The sequence below is a fragment of the Chinchilla lanigera genome, unplaced genomic scaffold, assembly GCF_000276665.1.
Source record: "Chinchilla lanigera isolate Chin_1 unplaced genomic scaffold, ChiLan1.0 scaffold00073, whole genome shotgun sequence".
In the NCBI taxonomy this organism is placed as follows: domain Eukaryota; kingdom Metazoa; phylum Chordata; class Mammalia; order Rodentia; family Chinchillidae; genus Chinchilla; species Chinchilla lanigera.
Genome location: NW_004955474.1, coordinates 2,746,149 through 2,769,440, shown reverse-complemented (window position 1 = coordinate 2,769,440; position 23,292 = coordinate 2,746,149). Strand labels below are relative to the sequence as shown.

The 23,292-nt window shown below is 54.3% G+C and overlaps 1 protein-coding gene across 3 annotated transcripts in view; it reads left to right on the top strand.

Annotated features, from left to right (window-relative positions):
- Aff1 (AF4/FMR2 family, member 1) overlaps positions 1-21,003 on the top strand; it is a 150,657-nt gene extending 129,654 nt beyond the window's left edge. For all 3 annotated transcript variants that reach the window (XM_013502746.1, XM_013502745.1, XM_005401342.2), the window contains 10 exons: positions 119-1,042; positions 8,169-8,275; positions 9,023-9,305; positions 10,076-10,164; positions 10,307-10,367; positions 13,338-13,474; positions 13,945-14,007; positions 14,367-14,504; positions 16,355-16,578; positions 17,511-21,003. In XM_013502746.1, the coding sequence (XP_013358200.1) occupies positions 119-1,042; positions 8,169-8,275; positions 9,023-9,305; positions 10,076-10,164; positions 10,307-10,367; positions 13,338-13,474; positions 13,945-14,007; positions 14,367-14,504; positions 16,355-16,578; positions 17,511-17,632 (2,148 nt within the window). In that variant the 3' untranslated portion in view covers positions 17,633-21,003. The remainder of the gene's footprint in view (positions 1-118; positions 1,043-8,168; positions 8,276-9,022; positions 9,306-10,075; positions 10,165-10,306; positions 10,368-13,337; positions 13,475-13,944; positions 14,008-14,366; positions 14,505-16,354; positions 16,579-17,510) is intronic.
- Positions 21,004-23,292: the final 2,289 nt, after the last annotated feature.

Sequence of the window (23,292 nt, the reverse complement as noted above, 5' to 3'; positions counted from 1 at the left end):
CTGAAGCGAGGTCTGGAATGGTTACTTCTTCGGGGACAGACCTGTGTCACCGGGTGACATTACAGAAGAGGTGCTCGGCGCTGTTCAGCTAACGCGTCTTTCTGTTTCCTGATTTCAGCCTGAGCCTCCAACAACCAACAAATGGCAGCTGGACAACTGGCTGAGCAAGGTGGTCCAGCCGGCCCCGGCGCCCGAGGGCCCAGGCGGAGCAGAGTCTGCGCGCCTCAGGGCTCAGCAGGGCCCGGATGACGGCGACATCAGGGCCACCAGCACTACAGGCCAGACACCTGCCGAGCCCAGAGCCCCGCCCCTGAAGAGCTGCAGCCGGGCGCCCCGGGGCCCCGCCGAGGCCCCCCACGCCAGCAGGAGAGGCAGTCACAAGTCCCCAGCGCAGCAGGAACTGCCACCCCGGCAGACCGTGGGGACCAAGCACCCCAGGAGGCCCGCCAAGGCCTCGGCCCCAGCCACCGCAGCAGACACAAGGGCCAGCTCACAGGGGGACAGGGAGCCGGGCCCTGTCCTCCAGAGCCTGAAGGACCCAACCTGCAAAGACAAGCCCAGGGTGAAGACGAAGGGCAGGCCGCGTGCTGGAAGCAGCAGGGAGCCGGGGCCCACACCTCCAGCTCCCAGGGACAAGCAGCAACCAGGGAGCTGCGCTCCGGCGCCCACCAATGACAGCGCAGGGGCCCCCAGCCCTGAGCCCTTTGCGATCGTCCCCCTGGCGCAGGTTCAGGCCCCCGCCCAGGGCGGCGGCAGGACTAGTGGCTGCCGGCAGGCTGTGGTGGTCCAGGAGGACAGCCACAAGGACACGCTGCCCCTGCCCCTGAGGAACCCCAGGGCGCTCTTGCCACTTAGGGACACGCCTGTCCCCCACAGCCTGGTGGTGAAGATAGCCCTCAACCTCATCGGCAGGGTGCCCCGGCCGCCCGGAAAGGGAGGCCGCCCCCAGAAGCCAGAGGAGAAGCCCCCATCTGCAGGGAAGAGGCAGGAGCCGGAGAAGAGGAGCTCAGACAATCCTGGCAAGGCGGCCCGGAAGAGGAAGGTGGGTGCGGCGTCCCCGCGGGTGGGGCCCCAGCTCTGCGCTTTGCTCCATCCGGGGAGCCCTCTGTGCCCTTCCCTGTCCCCAAGCACGTGTCGGGTTTCTGTTGTGCGTGGAGGGCACTGGTGGTGTAATGCGGTGTTTTGAGGTGGTTTTTCCGAGTGCGCCTTTGTGTTCTACTGTAGAGCTACGCCCGCTGCCCCGGGGGCGCACTGCTGTGTGGAAGATGACACTGTTTACACCATCCGGTCCGTTGGGTTTGCCCGCAGATTAAGCTCTTACATGAAGTGAAATGTTTTCCTATTCAGAATTACTGGAAGAACTGCTGTGTGTGGATTTTATTCCTAGAGTATGTGCTCGTGTGTTTTGTGGTAGTTTTTTCTGGTTTTTTTTGGTGGCACTGTGATTTGAACCCAGAGCCTCGTGTGTGCCAGGCAAGCATTTTACCACCAAGTTCCAGCCACTTTTTAAGGTTGATTTTGAGACGGTCTCTGTTTAACCCGCCTAGGCCTGAACTGACAGTCAGTCCTCCTGCTGAGGGGGACTGTTGGGTCTGATTCTTCCTGAGTTTCATCGATGGATTGGTCATAGTTGTTCGGTTTTTTTTTTTGTTTTTTTTTATAAAAAGGGAAAATCCCTGCATCCTTTAAAGCGCTGTGTGACTTAGGTAAATCAGTGTTTTGTAGACTCTCCTTACCTTTATTCTGCATCGCTGAATCCTGGGTCCGTTTCCGCCTCTTCACGGGGATGAGAGATCTGTGTCCACCAGTGGCTTCCTTTCCTGGGCTGCCCCGTCCAGCATTCCGAGTCAGAGGCCTGAGGGGCCAGTTCTCTCCTGCGTGGACGGGACGGCGCTTTAGACGCCTACGTACGTGCACGGGAAACATCACACTCAGCTGTGGGAGCTGGCTCAGAATAACAGGCGAGATAGTCATGGGGCTGCTGTCACGTCTGAGACCAGCTGCCTAATCCGCTGGATAAAAATATCGCACAGCTTTAGCACACGGGCCCTCCCGAACACTGCCTCGGGAGACAGGAGGCTGCGTGGCCCCCGACGGCGCGTTCCGGGGACAGTGAGTGGGCTGGCGCGGAGCTCACAGCGGTGCTTTTCCAGCAGCAAGAGCGCATAGTTGACACCAGAGAATTTTTAAAGCTTTAGAATGTGGGCTGGGTGTGTGTGTGTAAAGTGTAGAACTTTTACGGAGGAAATGGTGATGAGCCTGGTTGGTACAAAGGGCCCTCGGGACCTCACGTGCACCCATCCTTCCGGGAGGCCTCTTACCCCCGCGTGTGTGGGCTCCACGGAGTCGGCCGTTCACTTCCGGCCGCAGACTTCCAGGAAACACCCCCCAGGACCGGGAGGAGCCTCAGGGATCCCGCCCAGCCGGGCCCAGCGCGAGTGCACGGGCACTGAAGGGGAGCTTCGCTCTGCTTTTCTCCTGGGAACTGCGCCCCCAGAAGCCCTGGGGAACGAGGGTGGGACCTGCGTTCTTCCATTTTGAGCGAGGGGAGGTTATAATAGTCCCCCTGTCTTTAGGCCTGTGATTTTTTTTTTTTTGCAGTACTGAGGGTTGAACGCAGGGCTTTCACACTAAGCTACATCCACAGCCCTTTAAAAAAATTGTTTTAGGAGAAAATTTTGATGTAGGGTCTCACTGAATTGCCTGGCTGGGCTGGGTTGGACTGGGCTGGAACTTCGATCCTCCTGCCTCAGCTTCTCAGAGTGCTGGGATGTAGGCCTGCATCACCATGCCCAGTTAATATTTCACTGAAGCTCTGACAAGCAGCCGGGGGATCTGGCCCACGACAGGCTGCCTCTCGGAGGGGCAGAGGCGGTGCAGGTTCCAGACCCTGGGTGGCTTACAGTCACGAGGGTGAGGTACTAGCCCCAGAGCCATGCCCCGCCCCGCCCCGCCCCCAGGGGCAGCTTTGAAAAGCCTTCAGTGATCCCAGAGCCTCCAGGCGGGGAACCCTCAGGCTGAGCCTTACTACAGCACCCAGACCTTGCCGAGCTACAGCTCTGGCTGGAGAGGCCCTGGGTGCTGCGTCCTCACAGCTGGGCGCAGGCCGCCAGGCTTTTTGCCTGGAGTTCGTTGTGCACGACCTTGCTCAGGCGCTCTCAGATGAGCGAGCTCATACAGCAGCCTGTGGTGCGCTCTGCACCCTGGAGAACCCCTCAGCCTGTGGTTTTCCTTCCTCATGGCCCCCAGGCAGTGTTCCCAGAGCACCTGCGAATTGTGAAAAGTCACAGATTTCAGATTTGCTCAGAAAAAGGCCTATTTTTTGTAGTTTAAACCCTAAATATGCTACGTCTCCCGCAGTTACATAATTTAATTTAATAAAATACTGTATTAATAAAGACTTAGAAGGTGCAGGGGATTCTGGTGGCATCTTAGGGATCCTAGGGCTTTAAGAAGAACTAACTGCAGAACACTGAAGAGAGATATACATGGTATAGAAACCTGTTATGAAGCAGGAACTGCTGGTGCATCTGCGTACGGTGGGTTACAGGGCAGCAGCCAATCAGCAGCAAGGAGAACTGGATAACGCTCTCGGATTGGCTACTTGCAAACCTCCCGCCAGAAAAACAATTGCGGAGGATATTGGTGGTTTCTGCAAAATTGCTGAGGTTTCCGTGAACAATTATTAGTTAGGTTTTAAGGGAAAATCTGTGAATGAATGAGGCAGCAGACGGATCTGTAGCTTCACAGAGGTGTACGCATTTTTAAATTTTGAGACAGGGTCTTGCTGAGTTGTGCGTGTGGGGTTTGTATTTGCAGGCCCCCGGGGTGCTGGGGTTACAAGTGTGTACCACCACACCCATCTCTTTGTGTAAGTTTTAAAGTTAAGAGTCACGGTAAGTACACAATCAGGCAGTGCAGTGGGAGCGTGGCAGGGTGCTCGAACCCGGTGGCACGCAGGACTCTTCCTGGACTCCCCCTCCTTCTGCCCCCTGACGGTCCCTTTCACAGGAATGGGTAACCTGCCCTAACGGCCACAGGCAGTAGTGCAAGGGAGTGCATTTGTAGTGTCTTTCTAAAGGATTGCTATACTAAGATATTCCCAAGATACTTTCTGAAAAACACTTTTTGTGCCGTGGGTGGGTGGGGTAGAAGTGAGTTTGTGTATGTCAGGAAAAGCTGTGTTTTTATTCCTTGGGGTGGTTGGTTCCCTCTACCTTTTCCCTAGAGGATCCAGGTACCTTTTCTTGAGCTGTTTCTCCAGATCAGCATCCGCAGGTTTGGTCTTTAGAAGCACAGGTTGGAAGACTCATCCCTTCCCCCTTCCTAGAGCTGCTCAGCCTTGGATTCTCGGCGCCTGTCCTTTGCTGTAGGAGAGCACTCGCCGTGTGCAGCGCGGCGGAGGCTGCCATCCAGGGCCTTGTGGACGCCCTTGGCCACAGCGATTTTCCTTCCCTAGTGCTCCTTCTGGCCAGCATGACTGGGCCTCCTTCAGGAAATGGCCTGGACTTCCCCAAGCATCCCACACGTCTCCACTTTCCTGGTGCTGCGTGGTGCTGGGCTCACGTGCTTCCCAGTGGGAGGGTGCCGGGCTCTGCCCGAGCCCTGAGGAGCCTGGGCTGTCCGCCTCTCACGGACGGGTCCCTGTGGGCACCGATGCTCGGGCCCTGCGTGCAGCAGCGCCAGGGCCCGGCTGCGTGCCATCCCACCTGGCCGGTGACTCCTCCCCTCTTCCACACGCGTGTCCCTGCACGTGTGCTGGGAGGCGAGAGAGGCCCAGGGTCAGATCTGCTGCTTACAGTTAACAGGGTGGTCACGCTGGCATCCCTGGCTCCGCTCCCGATGCCCCCCCATCTCGGGTTTTGAGATGCTCCGTGTTCCCCCATGCCAGCTACGCTCCCAGGAGGCCGCGTCCCACAGCCCTCTGCCAGTTAGAAATACTGTCCGTTCTGGGAAGGGCCGTGTCCCTTTCCCTGCTGCCAACAAGTGCCTACGTGCCGAGCCAGGTTGCAGGCGGGTGGGTGCTGGTGCCCTGGAGGCGGCCCTGCAGCTCTGTAGGTGGGGCAGCCCTGGCTGATCACCAGGCTGCCTGCCCCGACAGGTCAAGGAAAGCAAACAAGTGAATTAGAAGCCAGCCAGCGGCTGCCCCACCCGTATGCAAAGGGAATTCCTAAATCCCAGACGTTTGAGCAGAGCCCCTGAAGTGGGGGTGATATGGGGTGAGCGCCCAGGCAGGGGACTCCTTTGCATGTCCCCAAGGAGAGTGCACCACTGTGTGCACCGCTGAACGCCCCCGGGCCGCCCCCTTCAGCAGGGCTCGGGACTTGGGCCTCAGTTTCTGCTGCCTGCGGCTGCACAGTCCCTCCCCCAGTGTGTGCTCTCGAGCTTGTGACACAGCCCTGCTTCTGGGGGCCTCGGCCGTGTCCCCCGGGTGTGAGGCTCCCTTCTCATGCCAACCGAGGAACGCCAAGAGATGCCCGGACACCTGGGGTGGGGACAGGACTGAGCCCCACACGTCGCGCAGGTGCCCAGGGCTGTGCCGCCTGCAGCCGGCAGTGAACCCCGTAGGAGGGATGTTTAACTGAACGGCTTCCTTTTTAGCACCTTATTGAATGCTGTTAGCTTCTGAGCGGCCAGGTAGCCGTAGAAAGCGTGTTAATCCAGTGAGCTGCTGAACGCGAACATTGTTAACGGCTGGTGTTGAAGGTAGAGTCTGGCGATGACTGGTTTCCAGGCCCCGGTTGGCACAAGGCAGCGTTCCGGCCCGTGTGTGTGAGGCCTGACTCCCTGCGACTCACTTTCACGTGTGCTTTGTATGGGCTGCGGCTTTGGTCTAAGTTGTAGCCAGCATGCAAACTCAAACAGCCGTTACTCCCAGTTCGCCTCCGGGCTGTAGTGTTCTTTCGAAGGTGTCACGTGGTGGGTGGCGTATGTTCAGCCATGTCTTGGGGACCTCTGTGTGTGCTTAAGTGAGCTCACAGCCGCGTACACATTTTAGCGCATTCTGTTTCCCAGGGGTAAACGCCCCATCTTTCTGTAACGTTTCCTGGGCCAGCCCTGCAGTCTTCAAGATTCCAGAGATTCCCTGGCCCCTTTCTGGACAGGGTGCCGGCGCAGGCGGGGCCTCCCTCTCCTCAGGTGCTCTGCGCCCGGCAGGCTTCCTGTGACCCCGCACCCCCGTAACGATTCTTTCTCGCTGCCATGGTGGCCCTCTGCCGGACCCCCTGGCCCTGCACAGCCCTGCCCCGAGGCCCTGGCAGCTTCTCCTCTTCTCCTGGAGTGTGCTGGGCCTTTCACTTCTGGATCTCCCCCGGAACTGTGCTGCCAGCCAGCTGGCGGCATTTCAGGGGTGAGCTAGGACTTGGAGTCCTCTGAGACGGCTGCCCCAGCCTCCCAGAGGGCTTGGTTACATCGCTGAGTCCCTGATCGGTTTTCTGCTCATCCACACTGGTGTGTAATTGCTTCTTTGAGCTGATTGATTGGGAAGAGCCCAGTTTGCAGATAATGTTAGCAAGGTGTGCAGAACGGTGCTGCCCGTGGAAATACAGCGTGCGCCACACGTTTCCAGGAGCCGCATGTGCAAACCAGTGGCGGTAATCCTGCTGACTTTGAATCTCGTCTCAAATACCACGTAAACATTCAGTCAGTATGAAAACCACTGTATTCTCCTTTTGCCATGACACTCTCTGCAAATCCCTTCTCTGCAGTAGCTGGACCCAGTGCTGCCTGGATGCCCACCCGGCCCACGCCCCCACGGCCGGGGCTCTCCTGCAGCCTCACCCCTCACCTTTCTCGTGTCTGCGCATGGAAGGTGAAGCAGGCGCCTCTGGGAGCCCCTGAACAAATCTGCTTTGAAGCAGTACCGCACATGCATAAACAAAAGTGTTTTGCTGTCTCCCATGCTTCCGAGCAGGGCTGGGTTGTTCACTAGAATCTGGGCAGACCTTGAGCCAATCCATCTCTGTTTCCTCATATCCCTGGGAGAAACTCTGGGGAAGAGGAAGAAAGACACCGTGATGAAAACCGGGATCTCCCACGGACAGCAAATTTGAAGACCGCCTTTCTCCCTCACGGCTTCAGAGGCTGGGGGTGACCGGGGTCGTCCTGGACTGACTGGCAGGGTCCCAGGTTTCTAACTGTGGGAATGCACAGTCGGGGAGCCCACTGCAGGCCCCCACTCTTCATTGCCACCAGCTCAGAAGGGGCTCTTTCCTGAACCGGGCAGTACCAAGTGTCTCTAACAGGACTGGGCCAAGTCCCGCGGCCAGACCTCAGTGACATGTGACGACGTGGAAGTGGCTTCTGCCACGAGGACCACTTTGTTCTCTCAGCGATGACATATACAGTGGAGCTGGGTTCACAGACTTAATTCTTTCCACAGTTCTGGTCATGGAATTCATTCCACAATTCTGGCAGCAACCGCAGTTATGCAGAGAATTAAGTTTGTGAACCAAGTATTTGTGTAGCACTTTAGTTGTAAAGTAAATGCGTTGCTTAAGTCCTATAGATTCCTCTCCTTACCCCCACTAAAATCATATTTTGAGAATACGAGCACACAGGTCCATTTCTTTTCAGTAATACCCTTACTTTCACTAGAAAGGAGGAGGGTTTAAGTACGCCGGTCTGGACTTCACACAGGCGGTGAGTGAGTGGACGTAGGTGCCGGGTGCTTTGGGAAGCAGTGGGGACGTAGCTCACTGTGAATGTGTATGTTGTGTTGGCTGCTGGGGGCCGGAGACGTGCGCCTAGATTACTGATTCTCGATATTCAGACAAACACATAGGGCTGGTGATTTAGCTCAGCAGCACAGCGCCTGCCTGGCAAGCACGAGGTCGTGAGTTCAATTCCCAGTACCGGAAAAAAAAAAAAAAACAAAAAAATGTTACCAGACAAACACGTAGGTGCTTCCAGTTCATTTACTCTTGCGGTGAGCTGTTACCTTAGACATTCTCTCCTTTCAGGTTACGAGGGTTCGTCCTTTTGCACAAACCTCTGTCTCAGTCCCAGCAGCGTGGACTTTAGGTTGTCCTCCGAGAGCTCACAAGGCCACTGCACGTGGGCGGGTATCACGGGAGGCCGATCGCTCCCTGAGCCTTCCCTGCCGACCCCGTTCGTGTGTACGTTGGTGTTCCTAACGCTGCACCTTGCTTGCTCTACCACAATGACAGGGAGAAGCAGAGAGAGACTCCGATAATAAGAGAATCAGACTAGAGAAAGAAGTCAAGCCACAGCCCTCTTTGTCTTCGTCCTCCCACAAAGAATCTTCTAGAACAAAGTGAGTATGGCCATTGGGCACAGCGCAGAGGGGTTCCGAGTCTTCTTGGGTCCTGGCAGGGCAGAATCAGCGATGGACGGGCCCGCTCGGCCTCCTGAGACCGGAGTGTGAAGTGTCCTGTGTTCCCGGCACGCTGGAGCACCCCCGGGACCCACAGCTCATTAGCAGCAAGCTTAGGTTTCCCAGAAGGCGTTCACGCAGGGGAGTTTCCTGCACATCGGCAGTTGTGTAAGAAAAGCACTGTCGTCGTCCCGTCATTGCAGAATGGGAAATGGTCGCCCGGAGGGGGAAAAGGGCCAGCCGAGGAGACAGGGTCCGCGCTGCCCTTCAGCTAGGAGAAGCCTGGGCCCTGCGGCCGGGGTCCGCGCTGGCCAGCAAGCATGGCGTTCACAGGGGGCGTCATTCGGAAGGAACTGTTGTCGCTTTCGATTTATTCAAGCACTGTCTTCACATGTGGCGGCCTAAGCTGCCCTGCTGTGGGAGCCGCGGAAGGGGGCCGGGGTTGCATGAGGCAGAGTCCAGGAGCAGCTGAGGGGGGAGACAGGGCCCGTCTGGGAAGGTCGGGCCTTCGGTAGGACCGCGGCTGCGTTGTTCCCGGTGAATGGGGCCGGAGGATTCCCAGGCGTCCTGCACTTCCGCTCACTGTGGCCTCGCAGCCTCTCCTCCAGCCGGGGTTTTGTCCTTTATAACTGAGTGGTTTCATTTCTGTTCCGCCTCAACTTACCTTTGTCTCATGTTTCACCCCAGGACGCACAAGCCCTCCTCAGAGCCCTCGAAAAAGGAAATGCTTCCCCCTCCACCTGTGTCCTCCTCCTCCACGTCCTCCTCCTCTTCGTCGTCGTCCTCCTCCTCGTCCTCGTCCTCCCAGAAACCAGCCAAGTTCGCACACAAGCGGTCACGGCGGGAAGCAGACCTCTGCCAGGACCCTCCCCAAAGTGCCAGCGCTCCCAGGAGCAGCCATAGAGACCCCTCCGTTCCCAAGCGCAGGAAAGCCCAGGGCACGAGCTCAGGAAGCTCCTCGGAGCACAGAGTACGTGGGAAGCAGGGGTCCTTGAGCGGGAGTGGCGTAGTTCGTCCCTGAGTCCCTGGCTGAGCGAGGTCCTGGCCACAGTGCTCCGGAGCTGTGGGGCTGTTACCTGGCAGCGGTAACAAGTTGTGTTTAAAAGCTGTGCTTCTTGGAGGAGAATAGAGGGTAGCATTACCCCGATATTTAGGGGTCAGTTCGTTCCTGTAAAATAATGATTCTGCGTGAAGAAAATCAGACTAGATTGTTACACTAATCTTTTTGCAGAAAGAAGTGGTTAGCCCAGAGAGTTTGTCTCTGAGTATTTGAAACCAGATATTTTAATTGTTTGCTCCAATGGAGAAAAATAACCAGTTTCTCAGATAAATCAGATGTCCTCTCTTCTGTGAACGTGCGTGTAGGAGTGCTGCGGGGGTGCTGTGAGCGGCCTGTGCCCTCCGGCTTTCTGAGCTCACCGGACAGCCCCCGCTGCAGTTCAGTTATGTCCGTGGTGGGAAGGTCCGGGACCAAGCTGCTGTGCCGTGTCTGGTTCACTCCTGTTTGGCACAGTTCGGGGCTGCTTAAGAGAGACATTACTCCTAAGACAGTGATCTTGAGCTGGGCGTGGTGGTGCACCTCTGTAATGCCTGCACTCGGGAGGCTGAGGCAGGAGGATCATTACGAGTTGGAGGCCAGCCTGGGCTACAAAGTGAGCTAGAGGCCAGCCTGCACTGCATAGTGAAAACGTGTCTCAAAAAGCCAAAAAAAAAGACTGATCTGTGTATGTTTTTTAACAGGGATCTGGTGATACTGCAAATCCCTTTCCAGTGCCTTCTTTGCCAAATGGTAACTCAAAGCCAGGGAAGCCTCCAGCGAAGTGTGACAAGTAAGGGTTCCGGAGGGACTCTCGCTGCCGATTCTGCCTCCCCTCCTCCCTCCCGCGCTCGCCTGCCTTCCTGGTCTTCCCGGTTGCCTGGCCTGTCATTTCCGGTTCCTAGGACCCACCTTTCCATCTTTCTCTTTTTCAGACAGCAAGCTGATTTTCACATGAAGGAGGCCAAAAAGTTGAAGTGCAAAGCAGAGTCCATGGTGAGTCTTGGCTTTTTATTCCTGGGGTAGAACATTTTCTGATTTAAAAAGTCGTCATCATCTGCCATCTGTGATATTCTGTGTCATCAAAATGTGTGTCCATGGGGTCTTGGGCTGGAGGGAGGAGGAGGACGATGAGGAGGAGGAGGACGAGGAGGAGGAGGAGGGCTGTGCTCTGCTACTGACTTCAAGCTGAGCAGCAGAATCAGGGCCGAGAGTGCTTTGGTGGAATTGCGTTCAGAGTCAGGGCTCCATTGAAGCAGTGTGCTCGTGGACCAATTTGTAAAAAGACTTCTATCAAAGCAGAAGTCGATGTATCTGGCTGTGGTTTAGTAGATACTGCCTCCTGTCTCACTGAACCAGCTCTTGGGATATGAAAAACAAGTCCTGCTCGTGACCGTTTGTGACCAGTCTGAAAAGTTTTATAAACTGCGGAAGTCTGTTTGCATCCCAGAATTATCTAAAGCCCGGGGTGCATGGCTCAATGAAGGGGGAGTTGCCGAGCCCCTTAGATGGCAGTTTCAGATGCTGGTACTGATGGCTGTGTTGGTAAACGTGCCTGCAGGTGTGGCCTCTGGTGACTTGCGGGCCTGTGGACTTTCTGGAAGGTGGAGGTTTGGGTTCGCTGCATATGTAATTAAATATGCTTTTCTATCACTGCTACAGTGTACTGAGAGAGTGTGCCTTTTGTCATGGGGAAGCACCTGAGGCCCTGGATTTTATTTATAGAGTGCGCCCCCCAGACCTAAGCCCCCGCGGGCGTGCACCCTCTCCTGGAGAGGTGTGTGCTGCTGCAGGAGAGAGCAGGGCTGCCAGGGCCAAGATCAGCAACGCCAGTGGTCGTAGGGCTCCTGCCCTAACGCAGCAGGGTCCTCTGCATCTGTTCTCTGACCCTCCAAGAGGAGATGTGCTGAGACCCGTTGGCAGCGCTCCATTCTTCAGGCAAACTATCCCAAGATTCTTTCCTACACCAGATGGTCCTGGGGAGCCCAGGGCTCCGAGACCTGCCCTCCGCCAGGGTCGCCTCCTTCCCACGCTCCAGCATCATTAGGAGCTGGGTGATTCTCAAGTTGCGGAAAGAGTGAAAGCTTAGCCCCATCAGCCGGTTGTCTACAGCTGACCTTGACACTGGTCCTTTTCAGTACTAGATTCCCCGTTATTCAAATAATTAAGATGGGTGTTCTAGGGAGTTACTTTTTGTTTTACTCTACAGAAAGGCACATCTCTCTCTCTGCATGAGGTACAAAACACCCCACTGTGTCAGAGCAGGCTGTTATGTCTGTTGGAGCCCAGTGTCATACATAATACATCCCATTTTGCTCTTAGAGCCTGCCAGTTTGGGCAGTACTCTGTAGGACCACACTGACCATTGCATAACGCCTCAGAGATGTTTGGCATTCCAAATAGCGACGCGCGTGGCTGAGTGTAGACGAGCATGTTTCATCCTTGTACTGCACTCACTGTTGAGTGTAGGAATGGAGCTCTACCATTTACACCAGTCCAAGGGACTGACTGGTTAACGCAGGGGTAATGCTTCCAGGCATTGCCATCCTTGCAAAATAATTAAAGAAGTGGATATTAACTAATTGCTGTAATACACTGTAGTTTTTTTGCTTCACCCCAACACCAATATTAATTTTGGAATAGCCGTGGAAGAAATGGTTTTGAATCAACAAATTTTGAGTACTAGATTTCCATCAGCAAAGCAAACCAGTCATGAATTGAGGCTTGCTTGAATATTTATTGGGTTTTTTGTTGTTGGTTTTTGTCTTGTTGAGACAAGGTCTTGCTGTGCAGTTCAGGCTGGCCCCAGCTCACTTTGTAGCCCGGGCTGGTCTGGAACTTGCAACAATCCTCCTGCCTCAGCCTCCTGAGTGCTGGGATCACAGGCGTGTGCCACCACGCCCGGATGCATAAATTTATTCTTTTGTTCGCTGATATTCTAAGCCTACACTATCTAGGAAAAATATTTTTTAAAATCACGTTGGGTCCCAAACGTAAAATCCTAGAGTAGCAATGTTGAGTATTCTGGAATATCTGTGTACACACACGTGTGCATGTGGCCAGCCTAACTTGTCGCCCTTCTGGGATGACACAGAGATGGCACGTGCCTGGGCAGTAGCTCCTTGGCCCCCACTCTGCCGGCCTGTGCCGCACGCATGGGCAGCAGCCCTGACCCCAGTCCTCCGCGGGGCGTCAGCGTCTGCCTCCCGCGGTCCGTCCCCAGCGGCGCTCTGCTCGTCCTCTTTGAACAATCCTTTGAGAGCAGTGGCCGGAGCTACTCACTTGCAGTATTAAAGTGCGGGATTTAGGCCGGATGCAGAGGAAGAGCCAGCCCGCATCTGCTGGGTTGGATTGGCTGTATGTCCCTTAGCGAAAAGAGGATTAGCGAAAGAACGAGTCGTGAGGTTAGGGTGGCCGCCAGTATCTGATTGCACTTTAAGGCGTAGTGAAATTCTGTCCCGGTTGCCTGAGGTCATAGCCTTGCACGCCCAACCAAGGCGCCAAAGGGGATTAATCTGTTGGACTGGACGGAGCATAGAAAGATGACTGTTAGATATTTTATCTAAGACGCTCAGAAACCATAATGAGTGTTTTCTGCTCACAAGATAAACCTCAGAACCAACAGAGACACTTGTGTTTGCACTGCCCTAGATGAGCAGCGTAATCTCGTGCTCAGGGAAGTTACATAACGGTCACGGGGCGCGGGTAGTGGGGCGTCAGTGTGTGTGGACTTTGGGAGGTATGAGAGAGGAGCCTTAATTCAGGACTGCGGTGTCCTAATGAGCTTTTGCTCTTTTAGTAGGTAATTGCCGGCAGGGACTGTTGCTTACCACTTTCAATTCGCTCGTTCTCATGTTTCTTCCGAAGCATGGTTGAGCTCAGACAGGGTGAAGTCCGCCTGGGCTGTGGGTGAGAGGCTGTAAAGACCAGGCTGCCTTGGCGTAACAGTGACTGTGTCTCCTACAGACGGACAAGGTGGGGAAGGCCTTCAAGTACTTGGACGCCGTCCTGTCCCTTATCGAGTGTGGGATCGCCATGGAGTCGGAGGGCCCGGCGGCCAAGGCGGCGTACTCCGTGTACTCGGAAGCCGTGGATCTTGTGAAGTAAGTACCATGTCACTGTGCCCGCCTGGCGCCCACTGCACTGGCCCTGCCTCTGTTGCTTGACCTCCTTGAATGGTTCTGTGAGCCGGCTCAGTACAGGGAACTTGAAAAAGTCCAGGGTGGGTGCAGCTCGGTGGTGGCGTGTGTGCCTGGCGTGCCAGAGCCTGGGGCTCCATGCCCCGCACTGAAAACAGAAGTTATGGCTCGAGAACAGTTTTTGTCCTAAATTAAAATTGTGTTCCAGCTGAAGTGCTCACCTAGCGCGGCGGGGCGCTAGCGGTCAGCGTGCCGCGCACAGCTACGCACAGGCCCCTGGTTCACCCGCGGCCGCTGCGCGTCTCCCCAGTTGCCGCGGGGCTCCCTGGGAACGCAGCCCCTGGTCCTCCTCTTTCTGTGTCGGGGGAGCTGCTGTGGCCAGGGCCGGGCCCAGCGCTGTCCCGCTCATTCGCCCGCTCTGCCCGTCCCCGCAGGTACACGGCGTCCCTGAGGTGCTGCGAGGGTACGCAACAGGAGAAGACACTCGCTGTTCTGTGGTGCGTACCTTGGCTCAGTCCGAGTTGCCTTCAGTTCGTCTTTGTTTCTTTTGATGTTTTAAAAAACTTTTGAAATTTCTTTTAACCTGAAAGTGATGGTGAAAGCCAAGTCAGTGCGTTGGCAAGGGGCGGCTCCCACTGCCCGTTAGGGAAAGGGAAGGTAGTGCTGGCTTCGCTCTTGCTGTTTCAGTTATGCTCCTGTGCATTTGGGACTTGGGCCTGGTGTTTTTGCTCACAGTCTGAGCGACGCGGAAGGTGTCCGAGGCGGACTCCTGGCACAGGCCGGCCGCCATGTCCCGGTGGCAGGCCCGTCCCGTGTGGGGCAGGACGCGCCTGACGCGGCTTCTGTGTGTCCGCAGCCTGCGGTGCCAGTCCCTGCTGCACATGGCGATGTTCCGCTGTAAGAAAGACGTAGCAGTGAAGTATTCCCGCACCCTGAACGAACACTTCAGGAGCTCCCCCAAAGTGGCCCAGGCACCTTCTCCGTGCATTGCAAGGTAAACATGGCTCATTTTTTTTTTATTTATTATTACTATTTTTTGGTACCAGGAATCGAACTCATGACCTCAGGCTTGCCAGGCAGGTGTTTATGCCGCTGAGCTACATCCCCAGCCCCAACATGGCTAATTTAAATCGTTTACAGAATGAAGTAATTTTTTTTTTTTATCTCTTGCTTTGCGACTATTTGTATATGTGGTGGGGGGGAGACTTGGCTTTTCAAAACTTGTATGCATCTGTGTGCCGCTTTGCTTCTCAAAAGTAAATCCCTAGCATTTTTCTGCCTTTTTTTTAAAATTAATTTATTTTTTTCTGCCTTTTTTGAGAAGCAGTTATCAGCCAGGGTTCAGGCTGAGTGAAGACCATAAAAGGCACATGGTCCCCTCTTAGCCGCGGTGGATGCGTTCCGCACCCCCGATGGACATCTGAACCTGCAGCTACCTGGCCCCTCTGTTGCCTTTTGGTACAGACCTCTGAAAGTGTAATTTTTATGTTAGGTGCAGTCGGGGCTGACACCTCTGGCTTAATTCATTGGAGGTGTGGCTTGGTGGCAGAACACATGCCTTACCATGCCTGAGGCCCTAGGGTCCATTCCTATCTCTGGGGGAAAAAAACCAGAAGAAAAACACGGTACTGTAATAGAAGCTGTGTAAATGTGGCCTCTCTGAGGCAAGACAAATGCTGACATTTTCAGACGACGTTGGCAGCGAGTAACCATAGCTGTGGAGGTGAAAGCATGGGTAGGAGGGGGCTCCTGTAACTGCCAAGAAGTCCAGGCTTGGAGGCCTTGGGCGCCCTGAGAACAGAGCGCCCGGAGGCAGAGCCAGCATCCCTCTCCCGCCCCTCCCCCTCCCCCCTTGGGCTGCGGCTTCTTGGCATTCAGTAAATAGGAACTTTCCAGAAGCTGTGTCCTTGGCCATTCCCAGGACCCACACTGGGACAGTACGAATGACACAGTCACACCCGGCAAGAGACTTGCTCCCCTGTGGTGTGAGATGCCGAGGAACGCAGTGCTTGCGCAGGTGTTTGTGGGAAGGGAGTGGAATGCTCTTGCCACAGTCCTTGGCTAGCAATTGTTTGAACTTGTGGTCATACTCCTTGGGGATGTCTCAGTTCTGATAAAAATGTCCAACAGTTCGAAAGGGGACTGCCCTGTGCCCTGTGGTCAGCAAAGTAAGCCCTGACGAGGAGGTGACTCTTTACTTCGGAAGGTGTCACCGCCCTAGCTCTGAGCTGTCTGAACTAAGCTCGCATTACTGTGCACAGCTCCACCAGCTCCAGGCCCCCAGCGCAGGGAGGCCCTGCTCCCGACACGCTCTCCCCCGGGCCGCGGTCTCCGCTTCCACCCTAACCGCTTAGTGGTCCAGCTTCTCGTGGGCCCACGCTGAGATCCACAGTGCCTCGACTGAGCGGCGCTGGGCCAGGGCAGAGGACAGCGCATGCCCGCCTTCGTGCCCTGGCCCCTCTGGGGCTGCCTGCTTTCTTCGCCTTCCTAGTGCTGGGACCCGGGGCCGGGGGGAAACACACTGAAGAGACCACGTGGTGAGGGAAGGAGGCCTTGCGCAGCGCAGCGCGCACGCGAGTGCCGGAGGCTCGGGTCCTGTTTAGTGAGCAGCCAAAAGCAGTCTTCCCAGCATGCCTTGGAACTGGGCATGGGAAGAGGGGAAGAGGGTGGATTTCTGAGAGGAAGTGGACTGTGCGGGAAGGGAAAGTGTGTCGGACGCGGCTGAGCCCACCTGGTGCCCCCACCATGCAGGAGTGACTGCCACCTGGGGGCGGACATAGGGAGACTCTGACTCAGCCTGTGCTCCCGAGCAAGAAGGCTGACTGTCCTCTTCTCACCCCGCAGGAGCACGGGCGCACCGTCACCCCTCTCCCCAGTGCCTTCTCCTGCTGGCTCTGCCGGGGCCCCGCCGGGTGCTGGGGGCCTGGGGAGCAGCGGGATGACTGCCACAGTCAACACCCCTGTCACCATCCAGAATATGACCTCTTCCTACGTCTCCATCACCTCCCACGTCCTCACCGCCTTCGACCTTTGGGAGCAGGCGGAAGCCCTCTCGAGGAAGAGCAAAGGTACGGCCCTGGTTCGGATTTTATGTTCAATTCCTGGACAACAGGGCGGGTGGAGCTTCGCCTCTCCTCACCTCCGTGCTGCTGGGAACCTAGCTGCAGTTCTTCTGCGAGCTCTGTGGCGCGGGGCTGGATTCCACTCGTTGGATAAGTGCTGTGAGCACCTTGCCCCTTCGTGGGTCCTGTGTCATCCCTCGGCCTGAGCGGAAGGGCTAGCAAAAGGGCAAAGCAAGTGAAGGTGGAGATTCGCTGGCTGTTCCTAGGCTCGGCATTTTTGCGATAGGAAGTAGCACAACCCCATGGCTGAGTGTTTATTTTCAGCGTATGTTAAGAAAAATGGTTAGCTGCAGGCGCGCAAGATGGCCTAGTAAACGTTCTTGCAGAGAGGAAGCCCCGGGGACGCCCTGGGGGTGAGAGCAACGGAGCACGCAGTCAGGGGCGCTGCTGAAGCCGGCGCCAGGCAGCACTAGTAAACGCTCAAGTGTGCGTGCCTGCGTGAAGCCGTCGGTTTTCTCTCTGGCTGCGAGAAGAATGTGGGCTGCTGGCCGGGGCCTCTAAACTTCCCACGGCCTCTTACAGCTTTGTCTCTCTCAGCAAACCAGCGATGCTTGTAACACGGCTGGCGTTTTGTTTTGTTGCCCATCCACCTGTTGATCCACGTGTATTACAGTGCCAGACTCTGTGCTGGGCAGATTTTAGCTTCTACTCTGGTCCCTGCCCGTCCAGCCTTCTAGCCTAGTGGAGGGTGCAGAGAATCAGTGTGATCAGGAGAATCGGGAGAGAGAGCGAGAGCGCGAGCGCTCCGCGTGGGGTGTTTGATTTGTGGCTGTGATAAAATGCAAACGTAGGGACATAGCTTCTAGAAACTTGATGTGTTCTGCTTCCGTTTTCATTTTCGTGCTCATGCATGTTTCCTTGGTTGTTTTTTTTTTCAGAATTCTTTGCTCAGCTGAGCACAAAAACATGCACCTTGGCCCTCAACAGCAGTTTGGCAGACCTGGTGCACTATGCGAGACAGGGTTTTCAGCGGCTAAAACAAGCAACCAAAACACCTTAACACACGCCCACGGTGACCAAATGCCTCGGGAGTTACTTTTGCACATTGGAAGCCTCGGAACCAGTCTGGATGATTGTCTCAAAAGGAGCTCTGTGCGATGATCCGGAAGCTTGTCCGCTTGCACCCTGGCGAGCCGCGTGGCCAGCGGTCGGACGCCGTGGCTGTGCCGGAGCGGGGATGGGGCCGGCCGAGAGACGATCCTGCTCTTCCCAGCTGCACGCAGAAGGGCAGCGCCGCCTTCTCGGCACGCGCTGGGTCTGGATCGTTTTCCCGGGTTTTTGTTGTGTTTGTTCCGAACCAGCGAGAGGCAACTCTGAAAGCAAATTCACATCATCTCCGTAGTCACACTCGTCCACTCCCAGAAGGAAACTTTTTTAAGAATGATTTTTGGTGGAGGGTTTTGTGGTCGATTTCTTCTTTCTAAGTTTTGGGGAGGATTTGTGTCGTGGATGCTAATGGCCATCTCAAAGCGTAAGTTGTGAAGGACGCCCCTGTAGCCTTTTCTGCGGGTCGGCAGGGGCTCTGATAATACTAAGTATTATCCTAATTTATAAAACGGAAGGAAACCCCATTCCCGATGGACTGCACCCTCACCCCAGCTCAGAGGCCTCCGACTGCGCTGGGAGGTACGCGTGGGGACCAGCCCCAGCTCCGTCCTCGGGGCTGAGCATCGCCGTCCCCTCCCCGCTTCCAGGAAAAGGACTTGGTGACAAGGCGGTCACCTTGGACTGTCTTCTGATTTTCCTGTGTTGGGGAAGAAGGGAATCAACTTTGATACCCGACCAGACGGCTAACGTGCTTCTTCAGCGTCCAGCACCGCTGGAGTCCAAGGTGCTGGGTGGTGGCCTGCAGCTGTGTGGTAACGTGTGTGTGACCAGCTCTTGAGTTTTGTCAGTGAACAAAGGAAAATGAAATCTTCTTAGAGAGGCTATATTTTTCTGCTACAAATTATTTTATATTTATAGCAAAACCAAACTTTCTGAGCCTTTGATTGACTAGAGGAAGTCAACTCCGTGAGAGGAGGCGGAGACTGGGGGGACTGATTAGACTTTTTCAAAATCGTCACCACATGCCTTCACTCCAGAGTATTCTCGGCCAGCCAGCGTGGGGCGCGGAGGAGGAACCGTGGCCTCAGAGTTCTCGCCAGGCTGTCTGGACCCGACCAGGATGGCAGGAATGCTGGGACCGGTCTACACTGGGGTCCCACACGCCCCTCCCACGGGCTCTGCTCCTGGACACTTTGCAGGTTCACATGGGGAATACTCTGCTGAGTGCAGTGTTTTTTTAAAAGCCAACTCTTCCTTCCCCCCTTTAGAAGATAGGATTTGCACATGTATTACACTTGAGGAGTGTTTCTCTGTGATTAATTGGCCCATTGACGCCCCCTCCGCCCCGTTCGTGCCTCTGCACGTTTCCTCCCAAGCATGTTTCATCATTTCGTATTTATTACTTGTGAAGAAGGGAGAGCCACCTTTGTTTACCACGAAGAGGTCTCCAGTGCCTGGGGTGAGTGTGGAAGTGTCTGTGTTGCGTGGTGCCCGAGGGAAGGGCGGGCCGGGAAGAGGACTCGAGTGACACTTGTTTGTTTCCCGTCTGTCCCCCTCGCTGGGTTAAAGCCATAGATGTCTGAGCAGAAGACCTTGATGTGCAATCCTGACAAAGCAGCTTCTCTGTGGTTGCTCTAATGCAAACTCGGTCTTTCTAAACTCTTAGTTTAAAAAAGAACTTTTATTAAGTGAACAGTAATTGCTCAGCAGGTTGTGTGTGTGCTGTGTGTGTGTGTGTGTGTGTGTGTGTCTTGTGTGGCAGGGACTCAGCGCTCAAATCAGTCCTGTGCAGTCTTCTGCCACGCTTTACCTTGCTCCCTTGGCTGGCCCCTCCCCGCTAAGCTACCTGTCACTCATGCAGGGCAGTGTGCTCCACGGAGCATGCGCCCTCCCAGCGACCCACCCTGCGCCCTTGACCCAAGACATTGTTCTGCAGTTCTCAGAGAACACGTGGCTTTTTCTGTGGCCTTATTCTTTGCAGGAGTTCTTTCTAAACTCCATATTAAGTTTTATTTGTCCCTTGAGAAACTCACAGATTGGGATAAATCAGTTTGTAGTGCTTCTGTCACTGTATTTCTGATGCTGACCACAACACTCTGTGCGCCTAAAAGGTTGCACCTGGGGACCGTTCGTGTCCATAGGTGTCTTTGCTGTTATAGCTGGGTATAGAAATCTATACAGAAAGATTTTTAAATCATTTGCACTTTTCCACTGCATGGTTACAATTCCCAGTGGCAGAATTTATACTGAGGTAGAGAATTTGAGACGATTGCATTATACATTGAAATTTAAGTCTTTGAGTATGTGATGTTATCGTAACAGTAATAATACCCACTTTACACTGAGACAAAGAAAAACATCCTGAGTAAAAAATAGAGTAAATCTTGCCTTTGCCATGGCGGGGTGTGTTTATGTGCATACGTGCACACACACAAGATGGGAAAACACTTTTACTTTTACAAGTGTTGAATGATTCTGCCCTGCTGGAGATAAATAAAATGTGAATCAGTAAACTTAGGAACCCTGCTAAACAATGAAACACTATTTTTTTTTTTTTTTGGTTTTTCTCCGGTACCGGGAACTGAACTCACGACCTTGCGCTTGCCAGGCAGGGGCTTTGCCGCTGAGCTAAATCCCCAGCCCCGAAACACTATTGAAATACACCACATTCTACTTGGTTAAGACTGTGAAAGCATAGGCCCCTCCTTAACCAGGGGAGGGGCCCGCAAGCAGTGATCAGGAGTTAACTACAGTTCCCAGATGCGTGAATCTGACCATCTGATACTGTGATTCAGTCACAGTATCGAATGGGGGAAAAGCCTCTATTTTTTTTTTTTTTTAACCAAAAGACTTCCATAGATCTGTTCTGCCCAAAATGTGTAGCTCTTCCCCGCAACAAATTGGACATTGACCTCTCTTGTTCTGTGTCTAAATTCCAGATCTCAGGGTGTTCAGAAGCTAAGAAAAACTCCCCTTATTGGCTGAAACCTTGCCTTAACTGGTCCCTTAATACTGATGTTGGAAGGATCAGGAGCTTACTCTTACGTGTCCTGTGTGGTCACGTAAAAGCAAGCAGGGAACCACTGCGTGCTCCAAGCCGTTATCTCTGCTGCTTAGAAGAGTGGGAGCTGATTCCACGAGAGTGTGTGTTGTGCCTTAGTTGACCCAGCCTCATTTTGAAAGAATGTCATTTTATGTTTAGCCACAGCTTCAAGGGATTACGGGAGCCTTCATCTTTTATCCTTCTGCTTTATAAAGTGTGGAGTGTAATTGTGCATCTTAAGGTAAATGAGTTGGGCTTTTATAAATGTATCTCAAAAAATGTCCATGCCTCCTACCAGGTTTCTTTTTCCTAATGATTTATAATCCCCAGTACAACAGAATGTTGGAAAAACTTTACCACTGCATCTGTTACCACTGATAACCAGTATTTCAATCTTGGGAGAATTCCCGGGGCGTCTCTGGGCACCCGGGAAGGGCCCTCGCTGCGGGGGGTTGCACCGCCGCGGTGGGTCGGTGCGGGAGCACAGCGGCGCTCCTTCCCCAAGTGGCTGATGGGCCCAGTCTTTCGTGCTTGGTCCCACTTGGAATAACAGACGTAAGGCGTCTTCCTGTGCTTTGCCTACAGCAGAGCAGCGCGGTGTTGGGGATCTCCTTCCCGCGCGGCAGCTGCTGGGTTGGTCCGCCCTGTGAGCGCTGGCTGCGCAGCTGTGCTGCTCTCCTGGTGACTGAGAACGCGTCCCACGCATTGTGAGCACTGGCCTTTGCTTTAGCTCTTCCTTCTGCTGCACTGACAGGCACCATCTACCGTTTTTCCTTGGGTGGTTGTAAATTCCTTGCTCTTTTGGGACAGTAGCATTACATCCTGTGCCCCGCGTACCCTGGACGCCAGGTACTCCGTCCTGCAGAGCAGGGCCAACGCCTCCCCTGAGAGGCGCATCAGAGACAGGAAGGAACTCCTGCAGCTCCTAGGGAGCCTGCAGGTCCCGCCCAAGCCTGGGAGGCAAGGGAGCCGGGCCACTGGCAGATCGTGGCCGAGCTGACCTGAGGAGGGCAGCTTGCTTGGTGTAAAGTAGATGTTAATCAATGCTCTATGCAAGAAGTATTAAGTTCGCCTTTTGTTCAGGCCGTGCCATGTGTGGTTAGGAAGGGTGCACATTCTCCCTCAGAAGCCAAGTACACTGTTCACCTTGGGGTGTGGGTGTGGGTGTGGGTGTGCGTGTGCACACACACGTGAGTGCCTGTGGCCCAAATCTCCCCCCCACCCCCGTGGCCCAAATCTTTTTTTTTTTTTTCTCCTCTCTCTCCTGAATGTGATTATATTTTCGATGATACCTGCGCAGGGTTGCCTTTTTTATTTATTATCATTATATATTATATATTTTTTGCTTTCTTAATACTTCAGAAGAAAGTAAAATCCTGGTATTACTGAAATGGTTTTAAAAGAAGTAAACTGTCCAGGTGATAAATGAACGTCACTGGGATGTCCTTACAATAATGAGCTCTCCTTCGTGACTGGGTCGGGGCCGCTGTCGTCACAGCGCGCCTGCGCGGCGGCCGGGGGACGCTCAGCGCCTGCGCCAGTCGGACCGCTGTGTATTTTATCGCTTCAGCAACACAACTTGCCTTGGGGCTTTTGTGAGTACAGCTTAGCTGCCTTGTGTAGTCCTTTGAAAGAGACACATGTAGTCTGTGAGAGAATTACAATTTGTTTTTTAGCAGAAAAGTTTGCAAAAGATCTTTCCAAAGATAATGTGCCACGGATCTTTTGTTCTCTGTAATGAGGATTAAATGTTTTTTAAACCATGTAATTGATTTGTTCATCTTTAAATTCTTTTCACGAGAGAATCGAGCTGTTACAATAAAATTAATAAAACTTTAGAGAAATCACTGGGGTCAGATCCATGCTTTTCTTCATTTGCCGGAGCAGGTAAATTCCTGGGTTACTGCGTGAGTTGCCGTCGGCCGCCGGCCCACGCTGCGGTTGGAGCTGTGCGCGCTTCTGCGCATGAGCGTGGGTTGCTGAAGTGGGGAAACACATGCGGCCGGGAGGCGGTTGCCTTTCCACTGGGCTTCTCAAGGTCATAGCCTCACACGAGCTTGTCTGAGATCAGTGGAAGCTCACGCTCAGGTCACCTGCAGTGTGTCCAGCACCAGGGTCGCGTGTCCCCAGTGTGTGCGGGGTAGATGTGTTTGCAAATGGTGGTATTGTGAGAAATCGAAAAACTAGATCTCCTCACCGTGCCAGCCCTGAAGAAATAATGCCTCAGGAGCTTCATGAGATCAGAAAAGACCTAGGCCCTGAAATCTGACTTCCTGGATTTGAATTTTGGTTCCTGAGTCTGTTATGTAGCAGTGGATACATTATGTAACCTCTCTGAGTCTGTTCTCCCATTTCTAACCCATGTTGATTGGGTACCTACCCAGTAACTGCAGGGGGCACAGCTAATGATACAGGGTGCTCGTCGCAGTCCCCTGGCATAACGATCTTGGAAACTGGTCGCTGTTTTTATTCCCTCCCTGAATACTGACAACTGTCTTCCCAGAGGTGGGTGGAGGCGCACACCTGTAATCCCAGCGCTTCGGAGGCTGAAGCAGGAGGATCGCAGTGAG